The sequence below is a fragment of the Perca flavescens genome, chromosome 10, assembly GCF_004354835.1.
Source record: "Perca flavescens isolate YP-PL-M2 chromosome 10, PFLA_1.0, whole genome shotgun sequence".
Lineage (NCBI taxonomy): Eukaryota > Metazoa > Chordata > Actinopteri > Perciformes > Percidae > Perca > Perca flavescens.
This window is the reverse complement of record NC_041340.1, coordinates 22164345-22179687: the sequence shown is the minus strand read 5'-3', so window position 1 is coordinate 22179687 and position 15343 is coordinate 22164345. Positions and strand designations below refer to the sequence as shown.

General features: G+C 39.6%; 3 protein-coding genes across 3 annotated transcripts; 2 read left to right on the top strand and 1 right to left on the bottom strand.

Moving 5' to 3' along the window:
- The first annotated feature begins 276 nt into the window (after positions 1-276).
- si:ch211-153b23.7 (uncharacterized) lies at positions 277-6503 on the top strand. Its single transcript, XM_028589379.1, has 7 exons — positions 277-560; positions 3641-3791; positions 4287-4430; positions 4576-4704; positions 4785-5021; positions 5254-5379; positions 5834-6503. The coding sequence occupies exons 1-7, from the start codon at positions 418-420 to the stop codon at positions 6059-6061; spliced, it is 1158 nt and encodes a 385-aa protein (XP_028445180.1). The 5' UTR covers positions 277-417; the 3' UTR covers positions 6062-6503.
- A 2127-nt stretch (positions 6504-8630) lies between these two features.
- zgc:174917 (probable alpha-ketoglutarate-dependent hypophosphite dioxygenase) lies at positions 8631-10124 on the top strand. The gene is made up of 6 exons (XM_028588809.1): positions 8631-8760; positions 8984-9221; positions 9307-9398; positions 9609-9748; positions 9831-9935; positions 10038-10124. Exons 1-6 carry the CDS (start codon positions 8631-8633, stop codon positions 10122-10124), a joined length of 792 nt encoding a protein of 263 aa, XP_028444610.1.
- A 3257-nt stretch (positions 10125-13381) lies between these two features.
- Positions 13382-15059, bottom strand: LOC114562785 (glutamine amidotransferase-like class 1 domain-containing protein 3A, mitochondrial). Its single transcript, XM_028589381.1, has 5 exons — positions 14917-15059; positions 14382-14494; positions 13989-14160; positions 13666-13867; positions 13382-13574 (listed from the first exon to the last, which is right to left on the bottom strand). The coding sequence occupies exons 2-5, from the start codon at positions 14487-14489 to the stop codon at positions 13382-13384; spliced, it is 675 nt and encodes a 224-aa protein (XP_028445182.1). The 5' UTR covers positions 14490-14494; positions 14917-15059.
- Positions 15060-15343: the final 284 nt, after the last annotated feature.

Sequence of the window (15343 nt, the reverse complement as noted above, 5' to 3'; positions counted from 1 at the left end):
ACAAGCATAAATGCACAACACACACACACACACACAAACACACACACTTCCCCTCCCCGAGTGGAGTTTCCTATTCTCCAAATGCTGTCAAAACAACATGTCAACTGTGTAAACATTTTGAATAATGTACAATCAGAGTACAACAAGTACAATACATTTAACCACAGTGGGACAGGCCCTCTTTAACATAGGCCTAAAGCTGCAACAGTTGTCAGTGTCACTTCCTATTCTCATATATTTGCATCATGTGGCTCTTGGTCTCGGCTACTTCCTCTTTTGCTACGTATCAATTCTGACTACACTATTTACTTTCCAACACGTCGTCAGCAGAGAAACATCACCCCGTGTGTAGGCAGCGTTTTAATTTTCTCTCAAGACTTTAGAAGAAGTTTAGAAGTTTTAAAGATTGAATCGATTATGGATGGAGATGTGCTGTCTTTGTCTTCTTCCTCATCATTATCATCCTCAGCAGTGGCAGGAACGCAGAAAGATATTTCACCAAAGAGTGACAGCAGCCTCCCTCAGAGCCAACAGGATCACAAATCAACTGAAGAATTATGGTATGTGTGTTTCGCAATTTTTCATACAGGGGTGGACACAAAAACAGGAACATATTATAGTATAATCTGTAACAATTCAATAAAACAACTCCACAACCTTAGATAATAGCATAAAGTTAAATCAACACCTCTGACTGTCAACAAATGTTTAACAGTATAGAGAAAGTAATAAGATATGTATTTATTATAGTATGTATTATATTGTACAAGGATTTCTGTAATCGTCCCATGATTTTACCAAACTTTCTTAAATATACAGTTTGAGACTTATTGAGCCAAAGTGATGGATTGGAATAGATAGTTGGACCATTATCTGTAATGTATTAAATTCTAGAGACTGTTTGAAATCCACAGTATGGATAAATTATATTTCTTATCACGTTTTGTAGAGATAGTTAAATTAAGTTCAATGAGAGGAGGAATAAAGAGTGACTGCGGAGTTTCCCATGAGGTCATAAAGATTTATCATCATCATGTAAAAAATGCTACCAAAATGAATTATATAAATATATATAATTGCTTTTGTATATTATGGTTCTTTTATATGTGACTAATAGTCAGGGTTCTTAATGTGGGAACACTTGGTAAATACCGTGACCATTCAACCTACACAAATGATTAGTCTGCCTTAAAATAACCATATTGAAACAGTGAAACTGCACACTTCTCTCCTCTAAAAGGGGATCCAACTTTGGCCAGTGACCAGTTACACACAGAGACATATTTCGAGATATATTTGTCAAGGTTGCCACCAAGACATTATCTCTCTCTTTATCATATGCCATGACAGTGAGTTACCATATTGCTGCTGGAAGCAGTGGCATTTAGGCTGCACACGATTGAAAACTTTGTGTAACTGGGTCAGACAGTGTACAGTGTATTGGCTGTCAGAGAAGCCAAAAGAGGAAAAGGCTCTGGATCAGAGAGACATGGAGCATGGTGTGGTCCCAATAGGTTGGCTGAATACACAGGGCTGACTTGCCAAGACATGATATCGGACATCGGTATGTTAGCTTTTTGTGCTCATACTAGGCTTCAATTCATTTTACACTTCCCAAACTGCAGAACTGTTTGTTCTGTGTGCATAATTCACCCATCAGTGGCCATAAACAGCCTTCACTAAAACTCTTTCCTGCCTTGTTATTGAACTTGATGACAGGTGGTACAGAGTGCAGATTTGGACAAATATTTTGACTCTGGGTAAACTTTCCTTTCATGCAATAACCCTTTTTGATTATCTGATGAAACTATGTAGGTTTTCACACACACTTTAATGTATCTTTTGAAAATAGCTATGTATTTTGTGAAGAATATGACCTTGCTCTAGGATATCTTTCTAGAAAAAAATCGTCATTTCAGGAAATAAGAAAAATCCCCTTGTTCTGAGCTTGATAACAACGCATTGTTAACGTTATCCAGGGGCTTTTAGAAGTTCTCAAAGAAGGTTCAACATTTGGGGAAATACACTAATTCCCCTTCTTACCAAGAGTTATATTTAATTTCATATCATTTATTTGTTTATTTGACAGGGACAGTGGTCATTAATCAACAGCAAAGTTAATAGTAACTCTAAATGAGCCAGAGTTAGCTCAGCAGGCCAATTTTCATCTGTTGTCCTTGTTTTAATATGGCAATCTAAAAAAAAAAATAAGAAGATTGATACAACGCTCATGTCTGTAAATACAAAATATGAAGCTGCAGCCAGTTAGCTTAGCTTAGCATAAAGTCTAGAGTCTGGGGGGAAAAGATAGCCTGAGTCCGTCCAAAGGTAACAAAATCCACCTACCAGCACATCAGTTGAACTCAAGGATGAGCTCATTATAGATTTGGAGGTCAAATGGCAGGGTCACTGTGACCTCACAAAACGCATTTTTGGCCAGAACTCAAGAATTCCTACGCTTATTATGACAACATTTAAACAATGTCTAATAGGATAAAATGATGAAGTGATGTCATTTTATATCCACAAAGTCAATTATTTAATTTTTATTATTTTAATTTTATATTTATTTTTTTGTTTGGTGGAGGCATTCTTTTGAAAGAGTCAGTTCAGCTGTCCCCTCTGTTTTCTGTCTATATGCTAAGATAAGCTGGTATCAATCTTCTCATTTAGCTTTCAGCAAAAAAGAAAGTATGCATATTTCCCAAAATATTGAAATTTTACTTGAAGCTTGAAGGCAAATCATTTTCTAATCTCATATTCCCATCATCAAACACTGGCCTATGTGTATTGAAAACTGTTAATCCTGACAATACAAAGTTTTCATACAAATCAGCATCTTGAATATATAACTTGAAAAAATTAGCTCCTTATATGTCATTTTGGCAATAAATAGACCTGCATCTTCCCATTTGTACTGCCTTGAATACAACTCTCTAAAATTGTGTAACACCGGTTTTCACATTGCAGGACACTGTACGTAAGTGGATAAAAGCGTGTGTTTGCGAGGGAGTTTAGCCTTAAGGGGGATGAGAGGTGATCGCAGCTTGTGATTCTTTGTAGTACTTAGCTCTCTAAGGTCATACAGTATACAGTATGTTTGTGTGAAGAAGGCCTGGGGGCTACAAGCAGGGTTGTGTGTTTTTCCATGAGCAGATTCCCCAAGGCTTTAGCTCTCCACTGCCTCCCTGTAAGCTATTCTTTTTAGATTCCAGAGGCTATCGATATGCAAACACATCTAATGTTGATTGGCTAGGACTCTAGATGCAGAGAAATGCACCACTGTGTGTGTGTGTGTGTGTGTGTGTGTGTGTGTGTGTGTGTGTGTGTGTGTGTGTGTGTGTGTGTGTCTGGGGTGCATATTGTGACTGTGCATGCATGCATGTGTGTGCGTGGGTGTGCATAATAGCTCCGATTCAATTCTCTGTAAGTGCACTTTAAGCAAGTGGGTGTTCAAAAGTACTCTGACGTTCTTTTGTGTGCACGTGTTTGCTTATTAATGGAAATCCTCTGCTAATGTTCTTCATCATGACTTTATTTATGACACATATTCTCTGTATCTGTGTGTGTGTGTGTGTGTGGGTGCGTGCATATGTGTGTGTGTGTGTGTGTGTGTGTGTGTGTGTGTGTGTGTGTGCAGGACAGAGGATGTGAGTCCCGTGGGTGGCAGGCTGCTGTCCACTGAGGAGCAGGTCACTCTGATCACTGAGAGTATGACTGTCACCTCCACTGACCAGGAGAAACTGCTGCTGCTCAACAAGAACACTGAGCTCCGCAGAGTCAACAAAGAGGTACAACATCACCTTTATCTGGTGCAGATTCTCTACAGGTCCACATTTGTATTGCTGATGTTGGCTATTACATCTAGTTCTCTCTGAAAACCAGAGGACTGTGGGCGTTGTGTGAAAACTGCTGCTAAAGAATCATCATTAAAGTTATACAACCTTTGCTTCTGGATTTTAATTAGCTGCTGCTTAATAAAAAGAGAAAGAGACAGGGGGAAAATTATTCTCTCAACTGATATAAACTGTAATGTATTTAGAGAGCGTGCAAGTATTGTGTGAAGAGTGTAGTGTCTCACCTCACTGACCTAAATCCACATTCTGATGCCCATGTTGTTGCGAGGAAAGACTGAGAATGACGACAGTAATGATGGAACGAATAATGCTAATCAATGGCTGCAGGGGAGGCCATGGCACTGATGATTATGTGATGATAAAGATGATGATGATGATGATGATGATGATGATGATGATGATGATGATGATGGTGGTGATGTGTCACAGCTGATGAAGCTGAATGAGGACTGGGACCATGTGTACCACAGTGCCACGTTGGGTCTCCAGCACAGACTGGAGACATTGGAGCTGGAGAACACTGCCATCAAACAGCTCAACAACAGACTGCTGCTCAAAGTCGAGCACCAGCAGGTAAACACACAACAACACTGTGTAGATACAGCATATGGGGGAATTACTAAACAGTGGGTGGGTTTTGGTGTTGGAGGTATAGATGGTAGAAGATAATAGATGTGGTTTACATGTGTGAGGTTTAGTGCGGTGTTTGGGGTTGCAGAGTGCAAAGGAGTACTATGAGCAGGCGTTGATGCAGGAGCTGAAGAAGAACCAGGAGCTGCATGAATACATCAGAGTGGTGGAAAGCAGAATGCACCACCCAGACAGAGACTGCACACCTGCCAAACAGGTATTATACCAGTCAGTGGGATATGCTCTGATATATGACTTGAGCATGCTTAATCAATTTGTCTTATGTCTTTATTAAAGGGCAGCTTCAGTGCTGTGATACGCGGCCCTGTGTCGAGCCCCACCACTAATACTCCAGTAGGTGCCGACCTGTCATCTAGTCACGTCTCTGGATACAACCCCTCATCCTCCTCGTTCCCAGATTCTTCCAGCCAAGAGGCAGGGATGAAGGGAAAAAGCCCGAGAAGTAGTACCCCACTGGGAGCACTGAGAGAAGTACAGGATCTAAAAGAACAGCTGGAGGCGCTGCAATGTCAGGTGGGAAGCTCTCTTCAGCACAGCGTCAAAAACATTTTACCATTTCTGATGTGATGAGAGCAGAACTGATGTCAACTCGCTGTTGCCAGGGAAAGATTTGGTTAATGCTTAAAACTTGAATTAGATGGTGAACTGCACCACCAAGTGGTGGCTCTGTGCTGTTCTGAAATTAGCTCACATTGAAATAAGAAGTATCTGCAGATCACAATATATTGATGTCTTGTGTTAGCAGACCCAGATTTATGAAGCCGAATATCAGACAGAGCACAACGACCACAAACACACACTGCAGGAGAACCGGAGGCTAAGGAAGAAGAGGGAGGAGACACGCCAACAGGTGGCACTACTGCAAGAGCAGGTAGTGTTTTGGATTGTCTGTGCACATACTGTACACACAAATGCACACTCTGTCAAAATCACACACTCACACAGACAGACATACACATGCACATTCACACTTAAACATATAATATTAAAAGTATCTGTGGTATAATCTTGACCAAAAACCAACAAAAAAAGTGTGTGCTTAGGCGAATAATAATTCATGCAGTACTGCATTTTTTTTGTTTATCACATCAAATGCTGGATTGGAGAATATAAGTTAAATATGGTTAAATATGTGAGTGTCTGGCCTTATTTAAATAAACAAGGATATTTGCACAGCTCCACATCTCCTCCAAGGGTTTACAGTAAAATAACCTGTTTTGACAAAATATGTTATGAATCCACTTTGAGCTGCTCCTTGGATTTCTTAAAGATGTGTCACTGGAATCTCATGTTTTTTTCTGATTTTACTGTCTGTGGTTCTACAGCTCAAGGTGTATGAGGATGACTTCCGACGGGAGAGGTCTGACAAACAGATGCTGCAGCGGCTGTTGTTGAAGAAAACTCCTCAAAACAAGAACCCTGTGCTTATTCACCGCTGCAATAATGAGCAGCAGCCAGCAGGTGGAGACAAGAGAACACAAAATGGAGAGAAAAGAAAACAGCACCACCCACTCTGCCCCAAACACTCAAACAGGGACAAAGAGTCAGACTGAGGGTCGGAGAAAAAAAACAAGATCAAACACAGTAAATTAACTTTCAACCCTGTAACATTTTCTCCTTCCATTTTTTGTTGTCCTTGACACTGACTGACATCACTTTTACTTGATTAATGAATGCTAATGTTAATGGAAATAATCCAACATGAGCAAATCTGCAGTCAAATGCATTGTTTGCCCTGTAAGGCTTCATAATAAAGAAAGGTTAGTTTGTAGATTATAATAGTCTACCGTGTTTTTCTGTGTATTGCTTATCATAACAGAAATATATGCCATGTTTGGTATCTGTATATTTAATATATCTAATTTATCTCCTTCTAATATATCTCTTTCCAATATACTGTGACTCTTTCTCCAAAGTTAATGCTTACTTTGTATTACTATCAAAGCCATTTAACAACTATTAAGACAAAATTATGAAATAAATAATGATAACTGATATAGTCTAAGCGTGCTGGTGGTCTGTTACCTGCTTCAATGTCTTTGCATCAGAGGAAGCTATCCAGCCTCTATGTAAACATTGTTTATTTATTTCTTATTTATATGGTGCATTATTTTGAAGTCTGTGACATGATTTCCTCTCAAATGTCTGGGCTCATTGAAACAGCCATAACCACACAATAAAAGTCAATGACTCCAGAATGTCAAACAAGGAAGCTGCATTTGGGTGGGTATCGCCCACAACAGCTGTTAAGGAGCAGACGGTCTCCTCTGCAGTGCGCTGCTGAGTTAATGTTTGCTCCGACACTAAAGGAAGCTGAACGGTTGACTGCTGCTGTTTCCTGATCACTGGTCAACATCTGAACCGAAACTATTGACACATATCATCGCACAACAGAGGTGGCTGCTGGGCAATCAGGATTTTCCTCTAAACAATATGTTCTTAGCAATCTTTGGAAGGTTCCTGTCAATCATTCCTTAAATTGCCTTTTGTATATATACACAAAAGGAAGGGAATTTTGTGAAATAATCTATTACTTTGTTTTAATTTGTGTTCATTTAGTCATTGCTTTATTGATCAAATGCACAAACAATACAATACAATACGATACAACTTTATTGTCAGTTCACACCGAAATTCAATTTGCGTTCGCGAGCAGCTCCACTCAAAAGAAGAAATAAAAAGAAAAATACACAGAGCTAGACAACAATTACACATAGTACAAAGATAAAGACATGTCAACAGCCATGGCAGAGAAACATGTTTCATCATAGCCTCGGATCCAGATCTTAATTGGCAGCACAATGATGTTGGTTTAGCAACAGGATAGACTGATGTATAAAAGAGTTCTTAAGCCTGTTGTATCTAAACAAAGGGACTCTAAATCTCCTAGAAGGCAAAAGTTGGTATTCATAATTTAAAACATGCATGGCCACACAGAAAAATTAAGTTGACAACTTGTTTGTATGTTGCTAAGTATTTTCCTCCTTCCCTTATATATCAAACAAGTGCCTAGTAAATAAGTAAGGGACTGCATGAAAAGTATTGGGGGAAGGGGGTCAGAAACAGTAGGACTCTATAATATAACAATACAATATGTCATGTCCTGTGATCAGTCGTTTTTTTTTACTTTCTGAGTTCCTGACAAGGAAGAGAAAAGTTGACTATAAGGTTTAATTTCAAAGTGAAAAAGCTCTAAAATAGCCTTTTGTCCTATACATCATTGAGTAACTGTTTCCTGATGGAAAAACATGACGTTCGTCTTTTAAATGGAGAAAAGCCCTTCCGGCACGTAGCTCCTAAGAAGGCAAGGTTTAATGTTACCTTTGTCAATCAATGTCTTTGAATGGCCCATCACACCTGGACTGCACAACAATGCAAAGGCAGTATGAGTCACAGAGTCATGGATTTCCCCTTTAATTTAGTTTTCAGTGTCATGGGTTTTCCGTTTAATTTTGTTGTCTTTAAAATGTAAGACTACGTGATGTTATTTTAAGATATGGATAAGATGCTGAGAAAGGAGGTGGAGTTTCCTGAAGGTTCACTGTGCAATATATAATTGTTGCCTCAGAGGAGATTGTTACTATCCAGAGCCCAGACTCACAGAGAGAGAAGGAGAAGCCTGAGCAGCACACAGGTATGGAGACAATATAATACTTACTGCAAAAGTTAGATATAATACTGACAGGTGTAGCTCCTACTGTATATTTAAAGCATACTGTATATCAGCTTTTGCCTTTTCCACTATGCTGAGTGTATTGGTCTTTTCCTGACCTGTTTTAGTCAACAGCTCTTACATGTTCACAAAGAGACTCTTAACATGGAGACACAGTTTACACAGGGTCTGAGGTGTAGTCGCTGGGGTTATATTGGTCTTGGAGGAACAAGGTGGTGCTTAGTACGACCCAACTAATGTGGTTAAATGTTTTTCCCATCAGGCCAGCTGGGCAAGGCATGCGTTCGGTTTATGTCTGCATAAACTAAAATTCAACTTGTCTTAAAAATGGATGGATGGAAAACTATTTAAACTTAAGCTATTTGTTCTTTCCCCCTAACCTCCACCTCCACCACAACATTTCAGAAGCAGAAGGCTTGAGGGATCAACAGTGAAACTTTCTACCGAAGATGACTACATCCATGGCTGAACAGCAAGAGATCTACAACCAGCAGGGCTTCCTCTCTGCGCTGCCTGTGTTGAATGACACTGAGCTGAAGGAGGCCAGACGTGCCTTTTCTGAGCTGGAAAAAGAATTAGGTAAGTAGCACTGGAAGGTGAAGGAGGGAAGGGATGAAAAAGAACACAAGTGTGTACAGTATAGACCGTGTCTTATTTTTCTGTACATGTTTGTAATCCTCAAAATTGACGTTTCTTGACATTTCTTGTTCAAACTGTGTCCGTTGTTTGTTGTTCCACATAACACTTCATTAAATAGGAAAGTGTATGGTGTTGTGAATGGGTATATTCCGTATGTTTCCAGGTGAAGACTACACCCAGTACAGCCTCCACAATGTTCATATTCAGTATCCATGGGTGAAGGGTCTGACCAAACACCCTCAAATCTTAAAAGTGGTCAAAGCCATCCTGGGACCTGACGTGATCTTGCTGGACTCCCGCTTCATCTGTAAATACCCAACAGTCAAACCTGACATCCAGGAGACTAATGAAGGAGAACCCAAACCTGAACTTCCATATGTTGCCTGGCATCAGGATATGAGGTAGATCCACGTTCTGAAAAAAAACACTAAGAGGTTTTGTTTTGCTTCGTTTTGTTTTGCCTCACTGTAATTGTTGTGTTCACAGGTATTGGGGTATTGCTGGTGGCCCTGTTCTCTCTGTGTGGCTCGCTTTGGATGACTCAGTGCAAGAAAATGGCGCCCTTCAGGTCATCCCAGGTACCATGGTTACTCATTTCTGCTTCTCTTACAAGCTTATGCCTTTAGCTGCTGTCCTGGTTGGACTTAGCTAAAAAAAAAAGCAGCTTAAATGCTTTTCTTGACCTGCACCAAAGACTTTAAAACAGGTCTGTGATTTATATCAGTGTTGAATAAAAGTATCAACAACCTGCTTCACACAGTTGAACTTTTTATCTTTGTGCCCTGTAGGGAGCCACCTCGCTGGCATGTTGCCCCATCGCCAGGCCATCCGCTCTGGAAACATGCTGTCAGTCAATCAGGAGATCCCAGACGAGCTAGTTCAGGCTGGTGAAGCTGTGTTATGCCCTCTGTTAGCTGGGCAGATGTCTGTGAGTTTATTTCTTGTTTGTCAAAGATGACAATGTTATGAAAAGGTTTGAGTACAATACAAGGGAAATTATTTGTTTTTAGATTCATGATGGCCTCCTCGTCCATGCCAGTGAGCCCAACAGTTCCCAGAGGAGGCGCTGTGGGTTTGTGATTCGTTATATTCCCACCTGTGCATATCCCATACAGGTGAGACAAACATTAATATAGATCCATAGCTTTATTCCTTGCAGATTGTAATTACAAAGACTCACACTGTGTATTGATCCTGATTCTTTTTGGTGCCGTTAGGATCCTGATCGTCCCAGGAAATTTGCTGCGACAGCGCTGGTTTGTGGAACAGATCAGTTCAATCATTTCTCCAACACAACCAAATGAATACTTCCTTAATTCTTCCTACTTGCAAGAACATGTATTTAAAGGTGCTCTAAGCAATGTTGGGTGACGATACTTCTTGTTGACGTTCAAAGTATTTTCAAACAAAACAAAGACTAGCTTGCTCCTCCCCCTCCTCATCCCGTTCCTCCCTACTACCCCCCCCGTTTTTTTACAGTGTGTTTAGGGGACCGGCAGCTCGCGGATAGTGAGGAGATGTTTGCTGTATGTGACAAAACATTTTGTAGCCTAAAAAACGCGTGACATCGCTTAGAGCACCTTTAATATATATTATTTAAATGTCTCAACCGTGACTAGTCAATTAATAAAATATTGTTTTAATGATCAGAATGTGTAGACATTGTATTGTGCCATATAAAGTATACTGTACATTTAACTGGACTGTTTTAAACTGCTTTAAAATAAACAAATAAAAAATAATTAAAGACATGATGACACTTGTCAGTCAGTGATTCTTCAACCCAGTTCACTTGATTTCTGCAAATATTGAAAACCTCTTTACTAAAGGTAAATCAATAAAGTATTGACATGATCCAATAGTGGAGGTATATTTTTTGTAATTAGGATTTGGTGAAAAATCCCCTAAATTCAACACTTCAGACATTTAGGCACAACTTGTTTTAGGGTTAAATCTATAAAATAGTCTGACTGGACTCAATAAATGTGTTATTTCTTACCCAAAGCACTGTTCCACAGCACAATGACATTCAGAATACTTACAGTGCTAAGCATAAGCGAATACACCCATGCTAAAGTTGACTAAAAGAGAGGAATAAAAAAGCATCTTTTGGAAATTGATCTTAATGCCTTAATTAAAAAAATGAGGAAAAATCCAACCTTTAAGGACACCAATTTCTTTGTGAATGAATAATGTATCATAAATACATAAATGTTCTTCCTTAAAATACAGGGGGCATAAGTTAGTACACCCCTATGTTAAATTCCCATAGAGGCAGGCAGATGTTTATTTTTAAAGGCCAGTTATTTCATTGATCCAGGATACTATGCATCCTGATAAAGTTCCCTTGGCCTTTGGAATTAAAATAGCCCCACATCATCACATCCCCCTTCACCATACCTAGAGATTGGCATGGGGTACTTTCCATAACATCATCTCTCAATGCAAATCAAACCAGCTGTTAGGCTAACTGAAATAAAACCATGCCAATCTCTAGGTATGGTGAAGGCTATGTGAAAATTGGTGTCCATAAAGGTTGAATTTTTCCTCATTTTTTTAATTAATGCATTAAAGTGATGGTTCGGAGTAATGTCACCCTAGGGTCCTTTGCACCATGACATCGAGCCAAACACCCCCCCCAGAAGCTTTTTTCACCTGGGTCTAACATTGGGAGAGTTAGCATAGAGCAGCGTTATCAGCTGAATAGCTTAGCGCAGGGGCTAATGGGCCCACGTTTGTATCTCGTAAATGACCCCACTAATAATGCCCGAAATGAAAAACAAACGTCTACTGTAGTACAAATAGGTTATGTACTCATAAAACGATGGATTGTAAAGTTTGTAAGTACATCAGAAGTTTATGTAAATAACACTTGCCTGCTGGCTTCTGCTCTCTGCTGTTGTTGTTGCTGCTGTGAGACGAGTGCTTAGGGCCGTCTACAAATTACAACACCAAAAAGAGGCAACAAAAATATTTTTTAATTTAACTAAGTGCTGTAGTATAACTAGCAGGAGACAAGTAATAACTTAGGTAAGTTTGGAGACATTACCTTATTTAATCATTAAATTAATAAATATTTTTGTTGTATCTCTTTTCGGTGTAGTAATTTGTAGATGGTCCTAAGCACTCATCTAACTGCAGGTAGCAGCAGAAGCAACAGAGAGCAGAAGAGAGCAGGCAAGTGTTCATAAACTTCTGGTGTACTTACAAACTTTCCAATCCATCGTTTTATGAGTACATAACCTATTTGTACTAGTGTAGAAGTTTGGTATCATTTCGGGCATTATTAGTGGGGTCATTTACGAGATACAAACGTGGGTCCATTAGCCCCTGCGCTAATAAGCTATTCAGCTGATAACGCTACTCTACGCTAACTCTCCCAATGTTCGACCCAGGTGAAAAAAGCTTCTGGGGGGGTGTTTGGCTCGAGGTCATGGTGCAAAGGACCCTAGGGTGACATTACTCCGAACCATTACTTTAAGATCAATTTCCAAAAGATGATTTTTTAATCCTCTTTTTAGTCAACTTTAGCATGGGTGTATTCACTTATGCTTAGCACTGTACTTACTTTAACAACTTAAAAAAATAAGTTTTCCTGGTCTGGAAAATAGTTATTTATTGATTCTTGTGGAGTCTACTTCATACAAGAAGATTTCAGGAATAAGGAGTAAATATTTTAACTATAGGAGAAGCAACAACTGTAAATAGACTTTAGACTTTGTTGTCCCCAAGGCAAAATTTCTTTCCACACATCAGACAAAAGTACGTACACCAGCACATAGTAACAATATGACAGACAACAGTAGGCTACACTCTTGGGCCTGCTCAGCGAGGCCTTTTGTTGAAGGCGGTTATGGCTTTCCCCAAAGCCAGCCCTTCCGCACCTCAGTGCTGTGTACCTACATCCGGCGAGCAGTAAGTAAGGTGATTGTTGAGTGTGTGCTGTCTTCGTCCTGTTGAAGTTGCAATGCATGCAATGGACTTGTTGTTTAGTGCTGCAAGGTTGGGTGTGGGGAGACCAATTGTCCTATAATTACCATTTCAATGATTTTGGGTTTGTTGGTAATATTTAAACCTCACTAACAAACAAAAGGAAAACAATTGCCAAAGTCAGATATGTAAATCATCTAAACATTAAGTCATGTAAGGGTAAATGTTTATTGCCCCTTCTCATGCAGCTCCATGCTGGTCCTGATCGGCTAACATAGAGGTAGAAGCCACATGGATCTCTAACAGGACAAGGTCTTGAAACTTGGCCTAAGAATCATCTGCCCTGTCACTCAGTATCTTCCATATTAGGTACAAACACAATATTACAGTATATATGATTATATGATAAGTTTATCCCACAGTTCTTATGTTTTTTTGTGATTTTCATTGTTTTATTTTAATAGAGAAAAAAATGCAAATTTGTTGAGTAACTTTTATTGAATTTCTCAAAACACATTGACATATTAACATCAGATACAGTACATGCCATAACTTGCTATGCTTGTCAAGAAAATCCCAATTGGTTTTAAAGTAAATAAATACAAACATCCAGAATGTAATTAGAGACTTCTTAAGCCAGTTTCAGTGTCTCTTTAACCAAGGCTCCTATTCCATCAAAAACACTGTGAAAGGGAGCATTGCACATGAATGCACTGGTGGTGACCAGCTTATTTTTGACATCAACGTGTGCTTTCTCCACATCCGTGTTGACGTGTTTGCAGCCCATCTCCTTCACAGCACCTGCTGTCTGAGCATACGGCCACCTAAAGACAAAAAGAGAAGGAAAGTTAGAATTGTAGATTGAATTTCTTTTATATCCATAGATATCTGATGATGAGAAACAATTTTACACACTTTTCACACTCTTTGTCCTGTCCCACAGTGAGCTCACAGCCGGGCAGGATTTTGGCAGCGAGGATGGGGGAGATGCAGCACATGCCCAGTGGCTTTCCAGCTTTGTGGAAAGCCTTGATGAGCTTCTCTAAATGTGGCTGGATGGTGCAGTCCTTATTCTTCACTGCCCAGTCACTCAGGTTCTTCGCCACACCAAAGCCCCCTGAATGAGAGCACACAGGATTTGTTCAAAATATTATAAAAGTGGAGGTGAAAAAAGGTGAAAGAGAGCAATATAAAATATTTGACTCTGTGGCATTTATTAATGGCTGGGTCAGACTAACCTGGGATGATGAGGGCGTCAAATGCTGAAACATCTAAATTGGCCAGATCAGTCACGTCACCCCTTGCAATGCGAGCACTTTCCTGCAGGATGTTTCTTTTCTCCTCAGTAGGTTTCCCCTCACAGTGATTTACAACATGCATCTGATCTGCATTCGGAGCAAACATCTGCACCTGAAATGAAGCATGTAAAACTTTAAAAAGCTACAAAGTTGTTATTAAGACCAACTGCATCTTAGTTGGTCTGCTTTATGACAATGCTCTTTTGTTGCAAAATGAATGGACAGAAACATAGACGTGAAAGCTGAAAGTACCTCTAAATGGGAATGGATCCAGTAGTTTGACATTAAATAACAGGTGAATACACTATAATAAGTTAACTTTCTTGCCCTTACTTTTGCTCCAGCGCGACTCAGATGGACGAGGACAGCGGAGGCCTCGTGGATCTCTGTGCCGTCATAGACTCCACAGCCTGAGAGAATAACTGCAACACGCTTTGCCATGGTTCCTATAAAACACACACATAAAGAACATACATTTATCTAAAGTGTGTATCCCCTTTTTGTTTCCCTATCAGACATGAAGAGCACTGCTCCTGAGCCACCTGTTGCACAGAGCCAGAGGACAGAGGAGTCACAGGAGGGCTGCTGCTGCTAGGTAACACCATTGATACCAGTAAATACAAGTAACAAGATGAGGTTGAAGTCTGCTGTGCAAGATTCCACAGTAGAAATACATATATTGTAAAATTAGTATGTATCAGACAGTTTTTAAGCATTTCACCATTTCCCTTGTGAATTTTGTGGTGCTGCTTTGCATTTAATCATTATCGTCTAAAATCATCCTGTGTTTGTCCCTAAAATATTAAGAGAAAGCATTGGTTAATTAAGTCTAGATAGCAGAAGTAAAGACAGTGTAGATGGATCTTACCTTGAATAGTACAGTAGGTAGCCTAGCTGTGTGTGATCTGGCTGTTCAGCAGAGGTGTGCTGACTGAACTCTGAAGCAGGCTCTTTATAGTCTGTCTGTCTCTCTGTCTCCTCCCACAGCCTGCTGTCCAAAAGGCTGACATCACCCTCAGGTAACGAGGAAGTCTTTGGGGTTGTCATGATCAGCTTTCAAGATAAAATGCTGAATCATTCCTCTCAGGAACTAGTTTTTCATTGAACAACAAAACTGATGTACCAAGGGAACATTTAAATGACATTTTACTGGGTTATATATTTAATCTTCTGTGTTTGAGAATTGAGAAAAATTCACCTTTAGCTAACTTTCCATACCTAACACATTTACATGGAATATTTGATATATAAAGATGAATGTATCTGTCATAAATGAATGTATGATTAATTAATTA

What these genes read in the sequence shown, in the direction of transcription:
- si:ch211-153b23.7 (XM_028589379.1), top strand. Translation starts at nt 418, where the DNA reads ATGGATGGAGATGTGCTGTCTTTGTCTTCTTCCTCATCATTATCATCC. An exon ending in TCAAAGTCGAGCACCAGCAG is followed by an intron (nt 4,431 to 4,575) that starts GTAAACACACAA and finishes TTGGGGTTGCAG; the next exon opens with AGTGCAAAGGAGTACTATGA. An exon ending in ACTGCACACCTGCCAAACAG is followed by an intron (nt 4,705 to 4,784) that starts GTATTATACCAG and finishes TCTTTATTAAAG; the next exon opens with GGCAGCTTCAGTGCTGTGAT.
- zgc:174917 (XM_028588809.1), top strand. Translation starts at nt 8,631, where the DNA reads ATGACTACATCCATGGCTGAACAGCAAGAGATCTACAACCAGCAGGGC. An exon ending in TGAGCTGGAAAAAGAATTAG is followed by an intron (nt 8,761 to 8,983) that starts GTAAGTAGCACT and finishes GTATGTTTCCAG; the next exon opens with GTGAAGACTACACCCAGTAC. An exon ending in CCTGTGCATATCCCATACAG is followed by an intron (nt 9,936 to 10,037) that starts GTGAGACAAACA and finishes TGGTGCCGTTAG; the next exon opens with GATCCTGATCGTCCCAGGAA.
- LOC114562785 (XM_028589381.1), bottom strand. Translation starts at nt 14,489, where the DNA reads ATGGCAAAGCGTGTTGCAGTTATTCTCTCAGGCTGTGGAGTCTATGAC. An exon ending in TGAGTCGCGCTGGAGCAAAA is followed by an intron (nt 14,161 to 14,381) that starts GTAAGGGCAAGA and finishes GCTTCATTTCAG; the next exon opens with GTGCAGATGTTTGCTCCGAA. An exon ending in TGACGCCCTCATCATCCCAG is followed by an intron (nt 13,868 to 13,988) that starts GTTAGTCTGACC and finishes GCTCTCATTCAG; the next exon opens with GGGGCTTTGGTGTGGCGAAG.